Source organism: Colletotrichum lupini, chromosome 7, assembly GCF_023278565.1.
Source record: "Colletotrichum lupini chromosome 7, complete sequence".
Classification (NCBI taxonomy): Eukaryota; Fungi; Ascomycota; class Sordariomycetes; order Glomerellales; family Glomerellaceae; genus Colletotrichum; species Colletotrichum lupini.
The window spans coordinates 132,445-147,466 of record NC_064680.1 but is presented as its reverse complement, the minus strand read 5'-3'; the positions used below and the strand labels follow the sequence as shown (position 1 = coordinate 147,466).

Below are 15,022 nucleotides of genomic sequence, written 5' to 3'. Positions count from 1 at the left end.
TCTCTTACACGTGCAATGCAGCTAGTGCCGAAGCGGGGTGGGAAGATGCAATTTGACGGAGGAATGAAAAACATATCCGGGCAAGGGTTGGTTAAGGGACAACTCACTGAATGAGTGTCTCAATGAGTGTCTCAATGAGTGTCTCAATGAGTATTTGGTTTTGAATGAGCAAGTCACGGCATGAGTGAGAGAGTAAGTGGATGATCGGATGAGGAGCAAGGCCGTGGATCGTGAGAATGCAGTGCCCTGAATTGCAGCAAACACCTCAGCAATAGGTAGGTAGGGCAGGTGGGCCCGGCTAAGGCGCTGTCTGCCCGTAATTCTGACGTGGTCACCTCATGTCATGGCAGGGAACCCCGCCATTGCGCCGTGCCCCTCCAAGTTTATCGTGCGCTCGATAACAAACTTCAACTGAAATTCAGTCTTCCCAAGTTTTACCCCGCGATACTTTTCGACCAGACCACACTTCAGCTTCCCAAACCCGGCACTCACAGCTCCGTTCTCATCCGTCTTCCCATCTCATTCTTGACATTTTTGTGCCTCCATCTACCTTAGCAGCTAACATGTCGTCCTCCATCATCGAAACCATACCCATCGATCACGTGCCTGCCGATCACGTCGTTCACGTCGCTTTCGTCAAGGAGATCGAGAATGCTGCCTTTTTGCACCAACAGCTCCTCGACCGCAACGCAGACTTTGAGTATGCATTGATCGATGCCTCCGTGGTATGGCACACAGCCCATCTGCACTAAGCAGTAGGCGCCGGAAATGACTGCTAATCACAAACTTCAACAGGCCGTCTCCCGAACCCATATCCTGGCTGCGGCCTTCAAGGCCGTGACCGCAAAGGTTGACGGCAGCCTCAAGACCCCAAACGTCCATTCCGAACTCGTCGCGTCCCTCAGCTCTGCCAACAATGTACGGTGACTTGTCTTGCATTTCAAGAATTGGGTTTCAGGTACTTTGGGGTTCAGGCACTAACTGGTAATTAGATTGCAGAAGCCTACCGTCGCTATGGTATTAGCCCGTCGACCAAGGACGTGATCGTCGTCAAAATCACCTCCCCGAGCGGCCCGCCCTCTGCCCAAGACGTGGAGCAACATCTCAAGGATAACTTCCAAGGTACCCCGACCCCGTTTACGGATGAATCCATTGCGACATCGACAGATTGGGCCAAGGTGCGCAAGTACTATAAGTTGAACGGTCTCGCATGGCTCGACGCCATCAAGGACGAAGCGGAGCGCAGAGAACAGCTGGAGACTCTGGTTCTGGGTGCAATGGCATTGCGCACGGCATAAGCTGCCAAACTACGCCGGCGCATGCGTGGAACGTACAGGTCATCCACCTCTGTTCTTTGAATGGATTTGTCGTAAGTCATATAATCGTAATTGCTATGCTCTAGTTCTCGAGGGATATCTAACCCAGTACCTAGGATCCAACTCCTCGCAGCCCGGACGATTTCGAATTCCAAAAAAGCGCGCCAGTTTAGACGGATACCCCAATACTACTCTTCATTCTCCTCACCAATTCACTGAACATCGCATTGCGTCCACTTCGTGTTCGCTGTACCGCATCCCGATTTTCATGCGCTCTTCTTAAGAGATACTTCATGCATTCTCCAGTCGACCCCCAAACGAGATACTTGTACGCTTCGATGGCCCGGGACTCTGCTCTCTTCCGCTCCCGCATATTGCCCGAACCTGTCGGACAGACTAGCTCGCAGCTAACTTCGTCCGCCATGCCTTGCAATTGTGCAAAGACTACCTCAGTACAAGCTTCCCCATCGATACAAATTTTTCGAGCCAGCCTGACGGACTCAGCATTGTGGGAAGCAATGATCAAGCTGATTGATGGCATTCGGAGATCACCCTGCAAAACATTTCCCCATTGTTTCTTGAGGAGACTTTCGGCAATGCCATCGTAGCAGGCATCCGTGCCTTCTTTCGTTTCGTGGATGAGATGTCTCGGGTCGGTTCCAATGTATGCACCGCGCACAAGCTTTACGCCCAAGGTGAAGCCTTCTTCTCTTGCGACTCGAAGATGTCTTGAGAGCGTCTCTGGGGTTGACTTTAGGTACGCCTGATACGTCCCGTAGACAAGTGCTTGCCTTGGGGCGGTATTGTACTTTCGCATGTACTCCATGGTCCAATCGTCGATAACAGGCTGCAGAGAGGCCTGCTCAGCGTCGAACAAGAGGCGAACACCACGCTCGGAAGCGAGAGAGCAGACGGAGTTGATGGCGTCGGTCAGGGCGGCAGAACGTGGCAAACGTTCTGCGAGAGAATCTAGTGCTTGACGACCGGCACCAGTAAATCTGCCAGAACAGTCAGTAGACGTGGTTTGAAGGATCAAGATGGAGAAATGAAATGAATGGTTTCTACTTGAGAGCAACAAAGTCTCCTGGTTCTGCCAGCTGTACTGTCTTCAAGGTACCTGTGGCCCAAGGAATAATCTCATTGCGAATGCACTCTTCCGCAATCTTGCCTTGGCTACAAGCACCCAATTCCTTTTTCTGAGCGTTGGTCAAGGCAACCTCCTTTGCGTATCCCAGTATGACACCCGAGAACCCAATGTCCTTGAGACCCTTGATGGTTCGACCAACTTCGGCTGGAGTTTCTCCGGCGCAGAACTGTGCGTAAAATGTTTTCTTTAGGAAGAAACGCAGGAGCGGGTTCTTGTCTGGGTTGAGCAGTGGATTGGTAGCGTGTGCAAGGACGGACATTAGCCATAGCGAGGGCGGAAGAAGGGTAGGCGAGGAGGATATTGTTGATGTCAGTAGGGAGCGGACGATGACGTTCAGTGGAAGGATGGATAAGGGTTTTGGTGGGCCCATTGATGGTGGTGATGAGGATATTATTGTCGATGATGGTGTCTTACGTTCGAGTGCCAGGTGTGTAGGTGTCGTGTCTGCGTCTAAGAGCTGATTATTCAACAAAGGCCGCCTCGTAGACAGATGGATGGATCTTTCCAATGTACTCATGGGAGGGAAGCTGCCATGTTGCCGAAATCCAGCGCGCGAGGCAGACGATAGGAAGGCGGCATGCAATGGTCTTCTCCTAAGAGCAATGCTGTATTGTTGAGTAGGTGCAAACATGCCCGCTGCTCAAGGACCGCAAGGTAAACGCGCCCTTTGTAGAAGCTGAGGCTTAGGATGCCTTGGAAAATGCAATGATCAATGCGAGTTGAGGAAACAAAGCTTGGTAGCGGAGTAGGGCAGAGGGGTGGTTGCCTATTTCTAAGATAGGCTTGATTGATGGATATTTATTTACTTAGTGACATGCAATATCGGCGCGAGAGGTACTACAAGGTAGGTAGGTACTGTACTCGACGACCCTACACATGACATAGCCTTTATCTAGCAGTCTTTGCAAGATGCCCGAACCCACTGACAGTCCCAAGGCCGTCTCACGGACTGTACCGTAATCTCAGGTAGGCCAGTGTCAATGGCCAAGAAGATGAGTTATTGCTGTGCGCCGAGGCAGGTCAAATAGCCAACGATGGCTTTGGTGAAGTTGAACCAAGGCCCCCCTTATCTCTTTTCACAGACCCGTCACGTGGAGGTCTTGTGCCTCAGAGAGATAGCCGACTGTAGCCGGAAGCGGAGGCGGAGCGTTTGGACGGACCCTGGCGATGATGCAGAGCAATTTGCGAAGCCTCCCATTGGCGAATGGCCTTGACCTGTGATGGCGGTGCGATTGGGTTCCATCAAGATGGTTTCGATGCGACCAGGATATTCTGCGACTCGAACATTCTAGTGATTGTGACCTTCCATCTGCAGTCAACTAGATGGCCGGCCATCTTGGTACTCGGGCAGGCGTAGGGTACTGCGGCGATGTCCTGTGGTACACTGTCTCAGTTTCGCGCGGCATAGGGCCAGCTAGGCCATATTGATTCGGGCGGCGCAATAGCATGCGGATTCCTTCTCCTTCGCAATGCAGAGGTCACGCGCCAGCTTCGGGGCTTTCTGATTCACGCAGGCTTGGCTCGGCTCGGCGATCCTCAGCGCAACCAACAATCCGTGGTTACACAGCCCCTGAAGGATGGGGTTTTTTTTTTTTTTGCAATGAGGTCCGCTTTCCCGGTGGAGAGCCTCGAATTAACCACTCTGAGGCTGATCGGCCTTCGGTGTCTTGCCAGATCCAAACCGCCTGCGTAGAGATTCCACATAGCCAATGGGACGGCCCCGAGCAAGACCAACAGCGTCTTGTAATCCACCGTATACCAGTCCAAAGAGGAGGCCATATCTTGCTGTGCGAGCTGCCGTTGGAAGAGAGAAGCGATCTAGATTGGACAAGAACTATTAGTACGCGCATACATGCGCCTGCATGGGACGGAGTTGACCTACTCCACAGACTGAAAGTACCGGCCACGGTCAAACTGGCGGAGACGGTACTGATGAGATCGCTCTGGCCTCGATACCGGTCGATGGTGCTCTCCAAGCCAAAGGCCATGAGGGTCCAGAAACTAAGTCTGGCTCCCATGGTCAAGCCTTCCCTGAGGCCGCCGTACATGGTGTGGTAGTTCTTGCTTTTGTGGTAGAGATACCATCCGGTCGTCGTTGTTGGCATCTTGTGCGCGTGCTCAGCACGGAAGCGCAGCTGAGCTATGCGACCTCCATGGGCGAGACCCAGAGTAGTTCCGATACCAAATCCAATAAGCCCTGCGAGCGGGATTCGTGCTGGTGTCGGGATGGAGAGGCGTGCCTCGGAAGGCTTCTGGCCGAAACTGAGGCTCTCGGCCAACGTCATCTGCGGTCGTTCGGCCATGGTGGGATCGATACTGGAAGGATAATCGGTTCCGAGTTGTGTTTTGTGGTTTTCATTGGCATATTCAGGCATCTTGGAAGAGCGGACAGCTTGTGGCTGTTGGCAATTGAAGACTTTGGTGACGAAGACCGGGATGCACGGCCAATGTGCTCACCTCAGGTGCAGAAGTCCGTGATCCGTCAGCTCCTGGGAGCTTGGGCCATCTCTGCATACAACACGAAGTCATGTGATTTCGCATTGGGGAAAGTGCCCCGCGGTCCCGAGCTCTGTCGGTCGCGACTTCCCCGCTGCTTACCTGACAGCTGCCACCTGAGAGAAAGTAAGGTACCTTACCATACACAGTAGTTCTTCACCCACCGACGATCCCCAACCAACATCTTGGTTTGCGACGTCCCACTGTCGCCTCCAACAATTTGCATTCAATCTCCATAAGGTAGAACAGGTACACCTCGCAAAGATGGTATGAAAATAGGTCGCTGCCTTTCCAAACCTTATCGTACTAACACTCTTGATCAGCAGATCGACGAGACCTTCTTCTCGGTACGCTTCAAGTACGGTGCCCACACCATCTTGATGTTTGTCGACGGCCAACAGCAATTCTCCGAAGTAACCACATCGCTGCTCGAGGTGCTCCGCGATCGCTTCCCCGATGGCCTTACAATCAACCACACTTCCCCCGAGACAACCGCCGTTCCTGAAGGCGATGTACAACTGGCTTATGCCCTGCCAATCAATGCCACCGATTTGACTCAAGGATGGAAGAATATCAAGGTTTCTGACAGCGATACGCCAGTTGGCAAGGGCTTCAAAGATAATTGCATTGTCGCATTCTCGTTTGATACAGATGAGCCTGAGTTCTTGGTCGATATCCCGACTCTGGATGATGAGATGGAGGATGAAGAGGGCATGGGGTCTTACGCATGATGGATAACACTTGGGATTTCAAAAACGATACACGCATGGCGTTGGGCGATGGGGTCGCAGAATTATAAATCATGTGCGTCAAACTTGAAAGGAGTGGCCTTTCACAGACACACAACAACATCTCTCTGCACAGATGCATGAATACCAGGCAATGAAAGATACCGCCTTGGCTAATTCACACTCATAGATAGTAAAGCGAAGATCCAAAAAGTTCTAGGCATCGAAACAAGCTTGTTTTAAGTTAGCAGGCTACCTAAGACAGTTCGTCATGACTGCCACGACTGGAGACCTTTGCGTAAGCACATCTGGCTCTTAGAATTCGGGACTTATTGGTACATCACAGTCTAAAGGCTTCTTGTGGCTTTGTTTAATTCAAAGAACATGTGAAATTGAACCGCAATTGGTAGGAAGATGCATTCATTGCGCATTGCATCGAGGCAAGAAATTACCTTACGATTAGGACAGTGCCTGGAACAAATGACGTCGGTGGCCTGGACCCGGCTACTTTACAGCAGGTGAAATGGTCTCCACTACGGAGTACAGGGGCACCCCAAGTGCCTAGACACAGTGCCTGGCGCCCTGGTCAGGGTTGCTGTCGCTGTAGCTAGGTATCCATTTGGACCCCTTTTCCACACATGTTCCGTCCCATGTCACCCCCGAACGCAAATTGCGACGGAAAGCTGGACGAAACAGGAGGAACTACTCCGTATTATTATTGTGATTATTTTTTCTTCCCTTTCCATCTCGACTGTAATTATTCATACGACTAGACTAATCTTTTCTTTCGGCTTTATATCCCTCTTTTCACAACAAGGAGGCTCGACACCAAACACAGCTGCAGAGTCATTGACTTCTGCTTCATGCTGCCGTCTACATGTCCCTAGTGGCCCTCCTCCGCCATGGCCTCCGCCTCCTGCTGCCGCTGGCGGTAATCTCGACCTTTTGGCTCTATCTCTATCCCGTCTTCTTGGGATGCGCATTCCCTGTCGCTCCAACCGGCAGCGCATCGACGAGTCCGAGCCATGTTGCCGACAGCAGCGCCGCTGCTTTCCTCGAAGCCGCGCGACAACATATTCCTCTACCAATCCCCCTACGATCAAGCGAAGCTCGCCCCGCGCCTTTCCGCCTTCTTGCGCTTGGTGACCCCCAGCTCGAGGGCGACACGTCCATTCGAAAACATGATGGCCCAATCTTCCCTCACGCGAGAAGTCTATGGTCCCATGTGACCTTTGGATCGAGTCACTCGCTGCGCCAGCGCATTCGTCACTCTCTGCACGACATTGTCGATATCTTCTGGGAGGACGTCTTTGACGAGCTCGAGTCCATTCGCAAGCGGATAGACCTCTTTGGCAACGACTTTTACCTGGCACATATCTTCCGAACGGTACACTGGTGGACTCGCCCTACCCACGTTACCGTGCTCGGGGACCTCTTGGGCAGCCAGTGGATTGGCATTGAAGAGTTCCGGCGCCGCGGCCGTCGGTATTGGGATCGCGTGGTGCGAGGGGCCGAGAGGGTTCCAGACGAAGCTGCAGTGTTCCCGGCCATGGAGTATGACCTCACTGACTACCTTTCCGTCTCTGGTGAGCCCTCTGCTGTGTGGCCGCGCCGTGTCATCAACGTGGCCGGCAACCACGACATTGGTTACGCCGGCGATATCAATCAGGACCGCTTCGGCCGATTCGAGCGCCTCTTTGGCAAGGCAAACTATGAGCTACGCTTCGAGCTCCCCATCCAAGACCCGAAACTCAACGCCACCATTGTGGACGACGAGCAAAATCCCGAGTCCGATCGCCTGGCCCCAGAGATTCGCGTCATTGTCCTGAACGACATGAACTTGGACACTCCGGCCAAAGACACGTCCCTCCAAGACGACACATATGCCTTCATCAACGCAGTCATTGAGACTTCGGCAGCGGTAGAATACAGCGGCCATTTCACCGTTGTACTGACTCACATCCCGTTGTACAAGCCTGAAGGTGTTTGCGTCGACGCGCCCTTTTTCGACTTTCACGGCGACCACGACGGTGGCGGAGTCAAGGAGCAGAACCTGCTCTCGGCTGACGCGAGCAAGGGCTTCCTCGAGGGCATCTTTGGCATGAGCGGTAACACGGAGGCGCCCGGCAACGGCAAAGGTCGCCGCGGCGTCATCTTGAACGGCCACGATCACGAGGGTTGTGACACGTACCACTACGTCAACCAGACGAAACCAGACCAACAAGTTCCGTCATGGGAGGTCGAAACCTGGCCGACCGCAAAGAGCCGCGGCGCAGTCGGCGCAGCTGGTGCTCCGGGGCTGAGGGAGATCACGGTTAGGAGCATGATGGGCGACTTTGGCGGCAACGCAGGTCTGCTCAGCGTTTGGTTTGACGAGACCACGTGGACCTGGCAATTTGAATATGCAACTTGTGCCTTGGGCACCCAGCACTTTTGGTGGTTCGTCCACATCATCGACCTCATTGCAGTCGTAGCACTTGTTGCGTACGGCGTTTTAGTCGTGACAGCGACAAGTAGTGCCTGCGTTGCTGCACCTGCACCAGCACCAATCCCGGAGGAAAAGAAGATGGTTCAAAACGGGGAGGCCAATTCATAATAATGTTGCTCAAATACCCGGCCAGGAGAAGCCTTGTCTCATTTCTAGTGTACAATCTCATTTTGTAGCATTACTCGCATCGTTCTTGCAATTTCCATCCGGCATGCTGTGATATTATGTCTGACCTTTTTCGTTACGATGGCAACAGTGTCCATCCATCGCCTTTATGGTGCATAAGTATAAGGACAGCGCTGTCGGTGATGGAACCTTGGGCTTGTACACCCGAGCTGTCACGGATATCTTTCATCAGTCGCGAAGGACCGAGCAGCTGCCCCTTACCCTAAGTTCCACGACACATCCCCCAAGGCAACACGTCCAGCTTGCGATATTAGAATAGATCAAGCTGTGTTCTCTGCCGCTTGCCAACGCTGAACTATGGGGGACGACCCTGCGCAGAGCTGCCAGATTGCGCTGCGTACCTGATCTACTGCGAGATGTCTCACCGCCATGTGGTCTCGTACAACTTTTGTGCGATTTATGATTACGTTACTACATCTGAGGGTGTGCAATGCATCCATCAGTTCATTCGGGGACGTAATGTCGATACGTTCCAGACGATACCAGCTGGACTGGGTCAAGTAGCTTCGACTCCACGAAAACGCGACCTTCTCACGTCGTACAAGTGCCATGGACGCAAGTCCGATTCTATGACAGCACTGGAAGGCCGTTTTTGTCGCACTTCTTTTGTCCAATTCCCTCGTATGCCTACCGGCCTCCCTTGCTGGACGCCGGTTGCCCTGCTTACCGGGGAGAACAAGGCGAAAGATCTCATGATGGATTCTATAAGTGTTGCCCTGTTGCTGTTTCGCCATTCATCGAGGTTATACTGGTACGACCTTTTGCACGACACTCGACAGGAATCCAGGCATTCATTCTTTGGTCATATGAGCTCTTTCGGACCTTTTCGATCCCAGAATACCCAATATTGAGCTGGTCTTTCAAAAGCCGTGAAGTATCTCGGGATATCGAGAAACACAGAAATCGTCACCAGACCAGGAAGCATTGTCACCCTGATAGCATTGTTGCTGTGCCAGCCTGTACTTCCTCGTGCAGCCTCATGCTGAGTGAACCGCAAACATTGATGCAGATGATCTTGCGGTGATACTGGTTCATGGCTTGGATATCAAAGCCTGGGAAAGAAGACAGTTTTTTTCAAGGCGTTACGGGAATATAATCCAGGGCAACGGCGAGGTTGAGGACATGAACAAAAAGCATCGACATCAGCCAACATTGCAATATAACCTCGAGTCTTCGCAACCGCAACGTTTGGCACTCTACTCTATATTTACCGTTCAACACCACTTCTGGAAACAAGGCTTATAGACTGGTTCTCGATACCGTAACAACATGCGCTTCTTCCAAGTCACACTTTTCACCCTCTTTACGGCACACGGTCTGGCCGCGCCAACCACACAAAAGCCAGACACCAGCTCCCTCGCCGAAGCAGACCCTCTCATCGAGGCAGGAAAGACACCGCCATTCAACCCATTATGGCACTACTGTCAGTTGGCCTGCCGCTGCGAGGACTTGAAAGGAAAAGACAGAGACGGGTACGTGGGATCCTAATCACTTTGCAATTTCGTACTTTTCACAAAAGAGTGTTGCGATCGAGTCATTGCCAATAGACTAATCATTGGCAGATTCTTCCAATGCATCACAAACCCCAACTGCGAGCAGTGTGCGAGAGTAGGGATGAAGAAGAACCCTCACCCAGCTTAAGCATTCTCAGCCTCACGGAAGTCTTGGTAGCTAGCTGAGTTTCGATCAATGGAGGATATTTGGAAAGCTGAATTAGGATACCGCCCACTGGAGGTACGTGATGATGGCGAATAGTAGCACGGCCTACGATGATTGATGATGAGCGACGGACAATGGGCTGGAAACCCATAGGCTTATAGTAATGAACAATAGATATCAACTACAGAATCTGGCAATAATGAGTCAACCCCTAGGTTATACGTTGATCTAACTGCGCCACTCGATTACAGCTTGGCTTTACATCGCACAATGGTACGCCAACTTTGATTGAGCCATTCCCTCATAGAGGTGTTCTGGCATTGTAGTAGTATACAGAGATTCGTACATATGCAGACCTACGTCGTCAAGTCTATATGCAAGTTGGGACGCCTCTTCGCCGCCCAAGCTTGCCTGATAATACAAATACAAATAGTTTTGGTAAGAAGAGAGAAGAAGTGGGTCTTTGTGGAAAGCACAAGATGTGCTGATTAGCCAAGGGATTTTGGTTGTGCGTGGCAGCCCCCTCTTTACTGCTTCTTGCTGGCGTCGTCGCCCTTAACGAACCATCCGCTGAAGGAGCCCATCATGCTCTGCATGGCTTCCTGCTGGGCCTTCTCCTGCATGGCAGCTTCCTCCTTGAGCCACTTTTCACCGTTTTCGCGAATCTCCTTCTCGAGCATCTCGTAGTTGCGCTGGCCGCGCTCACGGGCGATATCCTGGAGCATCTTACCCTGGGCGAGAGCCTCGTGGGGGTTTTGTTCACCATCGGGGGAAACCATCAAGGCCATGTTAGAGGGCTTGAGGCCGAGCATGCCACCCAGCAAGCCCATGCCTGAAGGCGCCTTCTTCTTCTTGGCTTCCACCTGCTTGTTGAACTCGGCACGTGCAATCGCCTCGCGGCGAGCAAACTCGGTAGGAATGTGCTTGCCCTCGAATGACTTGAGGACCTTGCGAACATCGCCGTACTGCATGGTGTGGATGTACTCGAGAAAGGGAATCAGGCTGACAAGCTCCTTGTCCTTGGACTCGCCCTTCCACTTGGGAAGAACAATGGCGTTCTCTGGCTGGTTCTGGACGTGCTTGTCGCTGCTGTCGATAATGATCACCTTGGACAGGTCGCGATTGAGGTAAGACAGATCCTGCATCCGGGTTAGAGGTAGTACAGAGAATGGTTGAGGGGCATTCTACGAACCTTGACGACTTCACCATCCTTGTACTTGGTCGCCTCGCGGTAGAGGGGCCACATGATGAAGCGGTAGGGGTCAAGTTTGCGAACAAGCGGCTCGCCAATGGCGAAAGGAACGCTGGTAAAGAGAACCAACTCGTAGTACTGGCTCAGGTAACGCAGGAAATAGTCAACGCCGGGGCGCTTGGCCACTCTCCAACCGTGCTCGCGCGTCCACTCGCTGTGAACGAGCATATCTTCCAAGCTGATACACAGAGTGTAGGGACGCTCAAAAGACGGATCGGGATCAGGGAGCAGCTTCTCAAAGGCAGGCTCCTGGTAGTAGTTCAAGAAGTCGCCGGTACGGGCGGTGACTCTGTTCCACCAAGCGCCGAACCCCCATCCGTTCGGTGCGTCCTCGGCGTGCCGGAGCTCGTCTGCCTTGTCTTCCCAGTTGCGGCCAAGGTAGACGGCACCGGCAGCCCCGAAGCCGACGAAGGCGAGAAACATGCGGCTCGCAAACTGCTGTCTTTTCCTGTCTGTTGATGAGACGTATGCCGAGTCGGGAAGCTCTCCACGCCCGCGACCGCCGCCCTGGGCCACAGCCTCTTCTTCAGCGAGGGCAGCCAGCGCGGCCTTGTTTGTGGCACCAGACATCTCGTATGCTAGGGTGGAGGGGATTCCCTGGGTGAGGTCGGGTAGTGGGCCGGTAGGTGCGGCAGGCTCAGGAGCTTCGGTCTTATCGGCGGCATTCTCGGCGTCGGATTTGGGAGTTTGTGTTGAGGATGTCTTGGATGAAGCTTCGGCAGCCTCTTCGTACGCTGCTTTGTATTCGGGACTTGACGACGCCGAGATCTCCTCTTGCGTCGATTCAGAAGACTTTTGCTGGTCAATCGGCTTATCTGAAGGGGAGCCTTTCGGCTTATTGTCCTGCGCAAAACCCCTAGTCCATGATGAAGCTAGGAACTCGGGTCTCCTCGCAGCTGGTGTTGCGACAGAGCGGTAGAGCTGCGCTGCAGTGGGCTGCAGACGCGCGATGCGAGCTGCCCTTGACAGCATGGCGTTTCAAGGGCCAATGTGGACGTGACTAGATATTGATGGCTTCGAAGCTGGACCGTTGTCTTGATCATAAAGTTGATAGATGATGGGGACGTACGTGTTGCGCCAGTGGACGGGAAAAGATACTGGTGCAAGCGTGTGAGGTCGAGGTGGAGTGGGTTTGGCGATATTCCTGACGAAGGCACTAGAAATTTTCGATGAGGAAGCACACTGTCAGGACCACCTTGGAACTTTCTGACCAGGGGAACGAATGACAGCTCGTTGGGTGCACGGTGCCTTGAGAAGCTTGGGACCTGGAACTCCACTGTGAAGTGGCTGTTCTGCAGAACCTGGAAGGCGCCCCAGGGAGCTGGTGCCACTGTGGCCAGGGTGAGAAGGAAACTGCAAAAAAGCGTTGATCCACCAAGGTAACGACTGGGTGCCGAGTATTCTCCGGCTATCTCCATCGGCGATAACTGTAAGCTTAGGTAAGGCACTGCACGGATAACGAACCTCGAATGAGGTCATTCTCGATGTAGATGCTGTCCCACCTTTGGTTCTCCCCAGCAATGATTGGTTATAGCTCTCATCTGCTTAGTAAGTCGGGTGCACGTCCTCTGGGAAGGGGCTCACGTGCGAACCTTGTCCGAATGGTGGACGCGCGACTGATGGATGTCCTTCGTCCCCTCCGGCAGTGACCTTCATGCATGAGCTGCATCCACCACCGCCCACCGAGTGTCCGTCCATCCTGAGTGCTGCCCCCCCCTCATAACTGCGCCATACCCCCAGTGCTTCCATCCGCAACTCTTTCCACTTCGCATTTCCCACTTGTTGCACCCCTCGAAGAATACCCTCGAACCTCACCTAACCTGGCCGAATCCCTCAGATACAGACACATCAACACAAGCCGTCCAAATCAACCTAGCACCGTCACAATTCCCTCTATCGTCACCATGGCCGTCGCGCGTGGTGAATTCTAGAGGGTGGTCCCCAAGTTCGCATCAACGATCACAATGGGACCACCCTCTGTGATTCACTACGCTCTGCGAGACTGTCTGTCGACCTGCAACAACCTCACCAATCAAACAAACTAAACACAAAGCTGTTGAAATCTCTGCACATAACCACTAGATACCATTCATTGAGGGAAAAATCGCCCCGCCACCCCGCCACTCCCGACGCTCCTACCCACCAACACTGTTGGCGCATTACCAAAGCCTCAACATCTTGAGTATACATTGAATACCTGGAAAGGATTCAACAACCCAAGATACCGTAGCATCACGAATACCAACCCGAGCCACTGACCGCAACAATGGTTCGCCGCGGCAAGATATCGAGAGCCGCCGGCTCATCACTCGACCCGACACCGATTGCATCTACTCTTACCACACCACTAAGCTCCGCCTACCCGTCGACGTATGCCTCCGAAGTTGAAATAGATGCACTCGGAGACAGCATCAGCTCTCTCACTCTGAGCGAGAGAAGAGCAGCCAGGAGGAAGGCTAAGCCTTTTGCGTTCATGGCTTTGCCATCAGAACTTCGCCTCAAGATTTACGACTATTATTTTGAAGGAAGTGGTGGCGTCGTGGACCTCGACCCAGACAACTACAAGACCTACCACAAAAAGCTCGGAATCCAAAGAACTTGCCGCACTGTCTATCAGGAAGTCTCTCACTACTTCTACAGCAGCCGCCCGTTCCGCATTTTCCCAACACACCCGGGCAAGTACTTCAAAAGTAAGAAGCCGCTCTTGGCTCGTATGAAGCCAAGCTCAAGATCGTACGTTACATCCTTGGAGCTTCGCCTTGGTCCCGGATGGAGTAAACCGCCGCGAGGATGGGTGGTGACGCCAGCTCTGGGCCTCCACGAGTGCGTCAACGTCCGTCGCTTGACGGTGCTGGTCGAATGCGATCCCAGCGACGGCATCTTTAACGGCTTTCGCCGGTCGGATGGCTTTTATGAAGGTTTCAGCCAGTCTCTCCTGACGGAAATATTCAACCAGATGCCCTGGATCGACACCGTCTATTTCGACGCCTGGCCTGGTGTGAAGAAGTCGGGGGGAATGATGCGGGCCCTTCTGGAGGTGACATCGGCGAACAACCGGAAGATCAGATGGGGCCCTGAGAGAGGATGGACTGATGGACCCGAAGACGACGAGGTTAAGCCGACCAATTCCTTGGTTTTGGTACCTCCGGCGTCCGAGTTCAGCACGTCTAATATGGGCGTCCTGGTCATGGCTTGAATGGTGACTATTGAAATTAAACGGCGTGGACTATCAACTTTCCTTTTACTTTGGGCAAGCTCGCGAACGATACTGAGCTCTTTTCTTACGGGACTGGTTGGCACGGACATGAAGGCGGGCATGGAACTTTCGGTTGAGCAATGTGCTGCTCCAGGTAACCGACACCATCATCCCTCCTGCAACGAGATCGTAATATTAGCATAACGAGGAATGAGAACGAATACACCGGTCATCAGCTTGCCAAGGTTCAAACCTAGATGATCGATCCATGACCGCAATGAGTGAGATTTGTATGTGATTATCATCAAATGTGAATAACGACGAAGGATTTCGGGGCGCAGTAATTGCCTGTCACTTCCCGCATCAAATCACTCTTCAAAGGTCTACGCGAACTCATGTAGTGTACCTCCAGCGCGAGAAGAAAACATGGCATTGACTCTGGCTACCCCGCGTTTTCGATTCCTACCAGCCACAGTCAGCCGTGCGATGTAAAGGTGGCAGCTGGCCGTTGGCGAATTTACTTGCAACATCCATGCCGAGTCTGATGTTACTTC

General features: G+C 52.9%; 7 protein-coding genes across 7 annotated transcripts; 5 read left to right on the top strand and 2 right to left on the bottom strand.

The window, feature by feature from the left end:
• Window positions 1–343: 343 nt before the first annotated feature.
• On the top strand, window positions 344–1,298 carry CLUP02_13094 (uncharacterized protein; the record flags this gene model as incomplete). Its single annotated transcript, XM_049292040.1, has 4 exons — window positions 344–388; window positions 423–725; window positions 796–918; window positions 993–1,298. The coding sequence occupies 4 exons, from the start codon at window positions 344–346 to the stop codon at window positions 1,296–1,298; spliced, it is 777 nt and encodes a 258-aa protein (XP_049149186.1).
• A 187-nt stretch (window positions 1,299–1,485) lies between these two features.
• Window positions 1,486–4,838, bottom strand: CLUP02_13093 (proline dehydrogenase; the record flags this gene model as incomplete). The annotated part of the gene is made up of 8 exons (XM_049292039.1): window positions 1,486–2,314; window positions 2,382–3,099; window positions 3,320–3,333; window positions 3,410–3,466; window positions 3,555–3,751; window positions 3,807–3,925; window positions 4,102–4,257; window positions 4,316–4,838. The coding sequence occupies 8 exons, from the start codon at window positions 4,836–4,838 to the stop codon at window positions 1,486–1,488; spliced, it is 2,613 nt and encodes an 870-aa protein (XP_049149185.1).
• Window positions 4,839–5,223: 385 nt separating this feature from the next.
• Window positions 5,224–5,690, top strand: CLUP02_13092 (uncharacterized protein; the record flags this gene model as incomplete). Its single annotated transcript, XM_049292038.1, has 2 exons — window positions 5,224–5,226; window positions 5,286–5,690. The coding sequence occupies 2 exons, from the start codon at window positions 5,224–5,226 to the stop codon at window positions 5,688–5,690; spliced, it is 408 nt and encodes a 135-aa protein (XP_049149184.1).
• Window positions 5,691–6,564: 874 nt separating this feature from the next.
• On the top strand, window positions 6,565–8,283 carry CLUP02_13091 (uncharacterized protein; the record flags this gene model as incomplete). The annotated part of the gene is made up of 1 exon (XM_049292037.1): window positions 6,565–8,283. One exon carries the CDS (start codon window positions 6,565–6,567, stop codon window positions 8,281–8,283), a length of 1,719 nt encoding a protein of 572 aa, XP_049149183.1.
• A 1,347-nt stretch (window positions 8,284–9,630) lies between these two features.
• Window positions 9,631–10,002, top strand: CLUP02_13090 (uncharacterized protein; the record flags this gene model as incomplete). Its single annotated transcript, XM_049292036.1, has 2 exons — window positions 9,631–9,833; window positions 9,924–10,002. The coding sequence occupies 2 exons, from the start codon at window positions 9,631–9,633 to the stop codon at window positions 10,000–10,002; spliced, it is 282 nt and encodes a 93-aa protein (XP_049149182.1).
• Window positions 10,003–10,547: 545 nt separating this feature from the next.
• Window positions 10,548–12,244, bottom strand: CLUP02_13089 (NLI interacting factor-like phosphatase; the record flags this gene model as incomplete). The annotated part of the gene is made up of 2 exons (XM_049292035.1): window positions 10,548–11,159; window positions 11,213–12,244. 2 exons carry the CDS (start codon window positions 12,242–12,244, stop codon window positions 10,548–10,550), a joined length of 1,644 nt encoding a protein of 547 aa, XP_049149181.1.
• Window positions 12,245–13,538: 1,294 nt separating this feature from the next.
• On the top strand, window positions 13,539–14,468 carry CLUP02_13088 (uncharacterized protein; the record flags this gene model as incomplete). The annotated part of the gene is made up of 1 exon (XM_049292034.1): window positions 13,539–14,468. One exon carries the CDS (start codon window positions 13,539–13,541, stop codon window positions 14,466–14,468), a length of 930 nt encoding a protein of 309 aa, XP_049149180.1.
• Window positions 14,469–15,022: the final 554 nt, after the last annotated feature.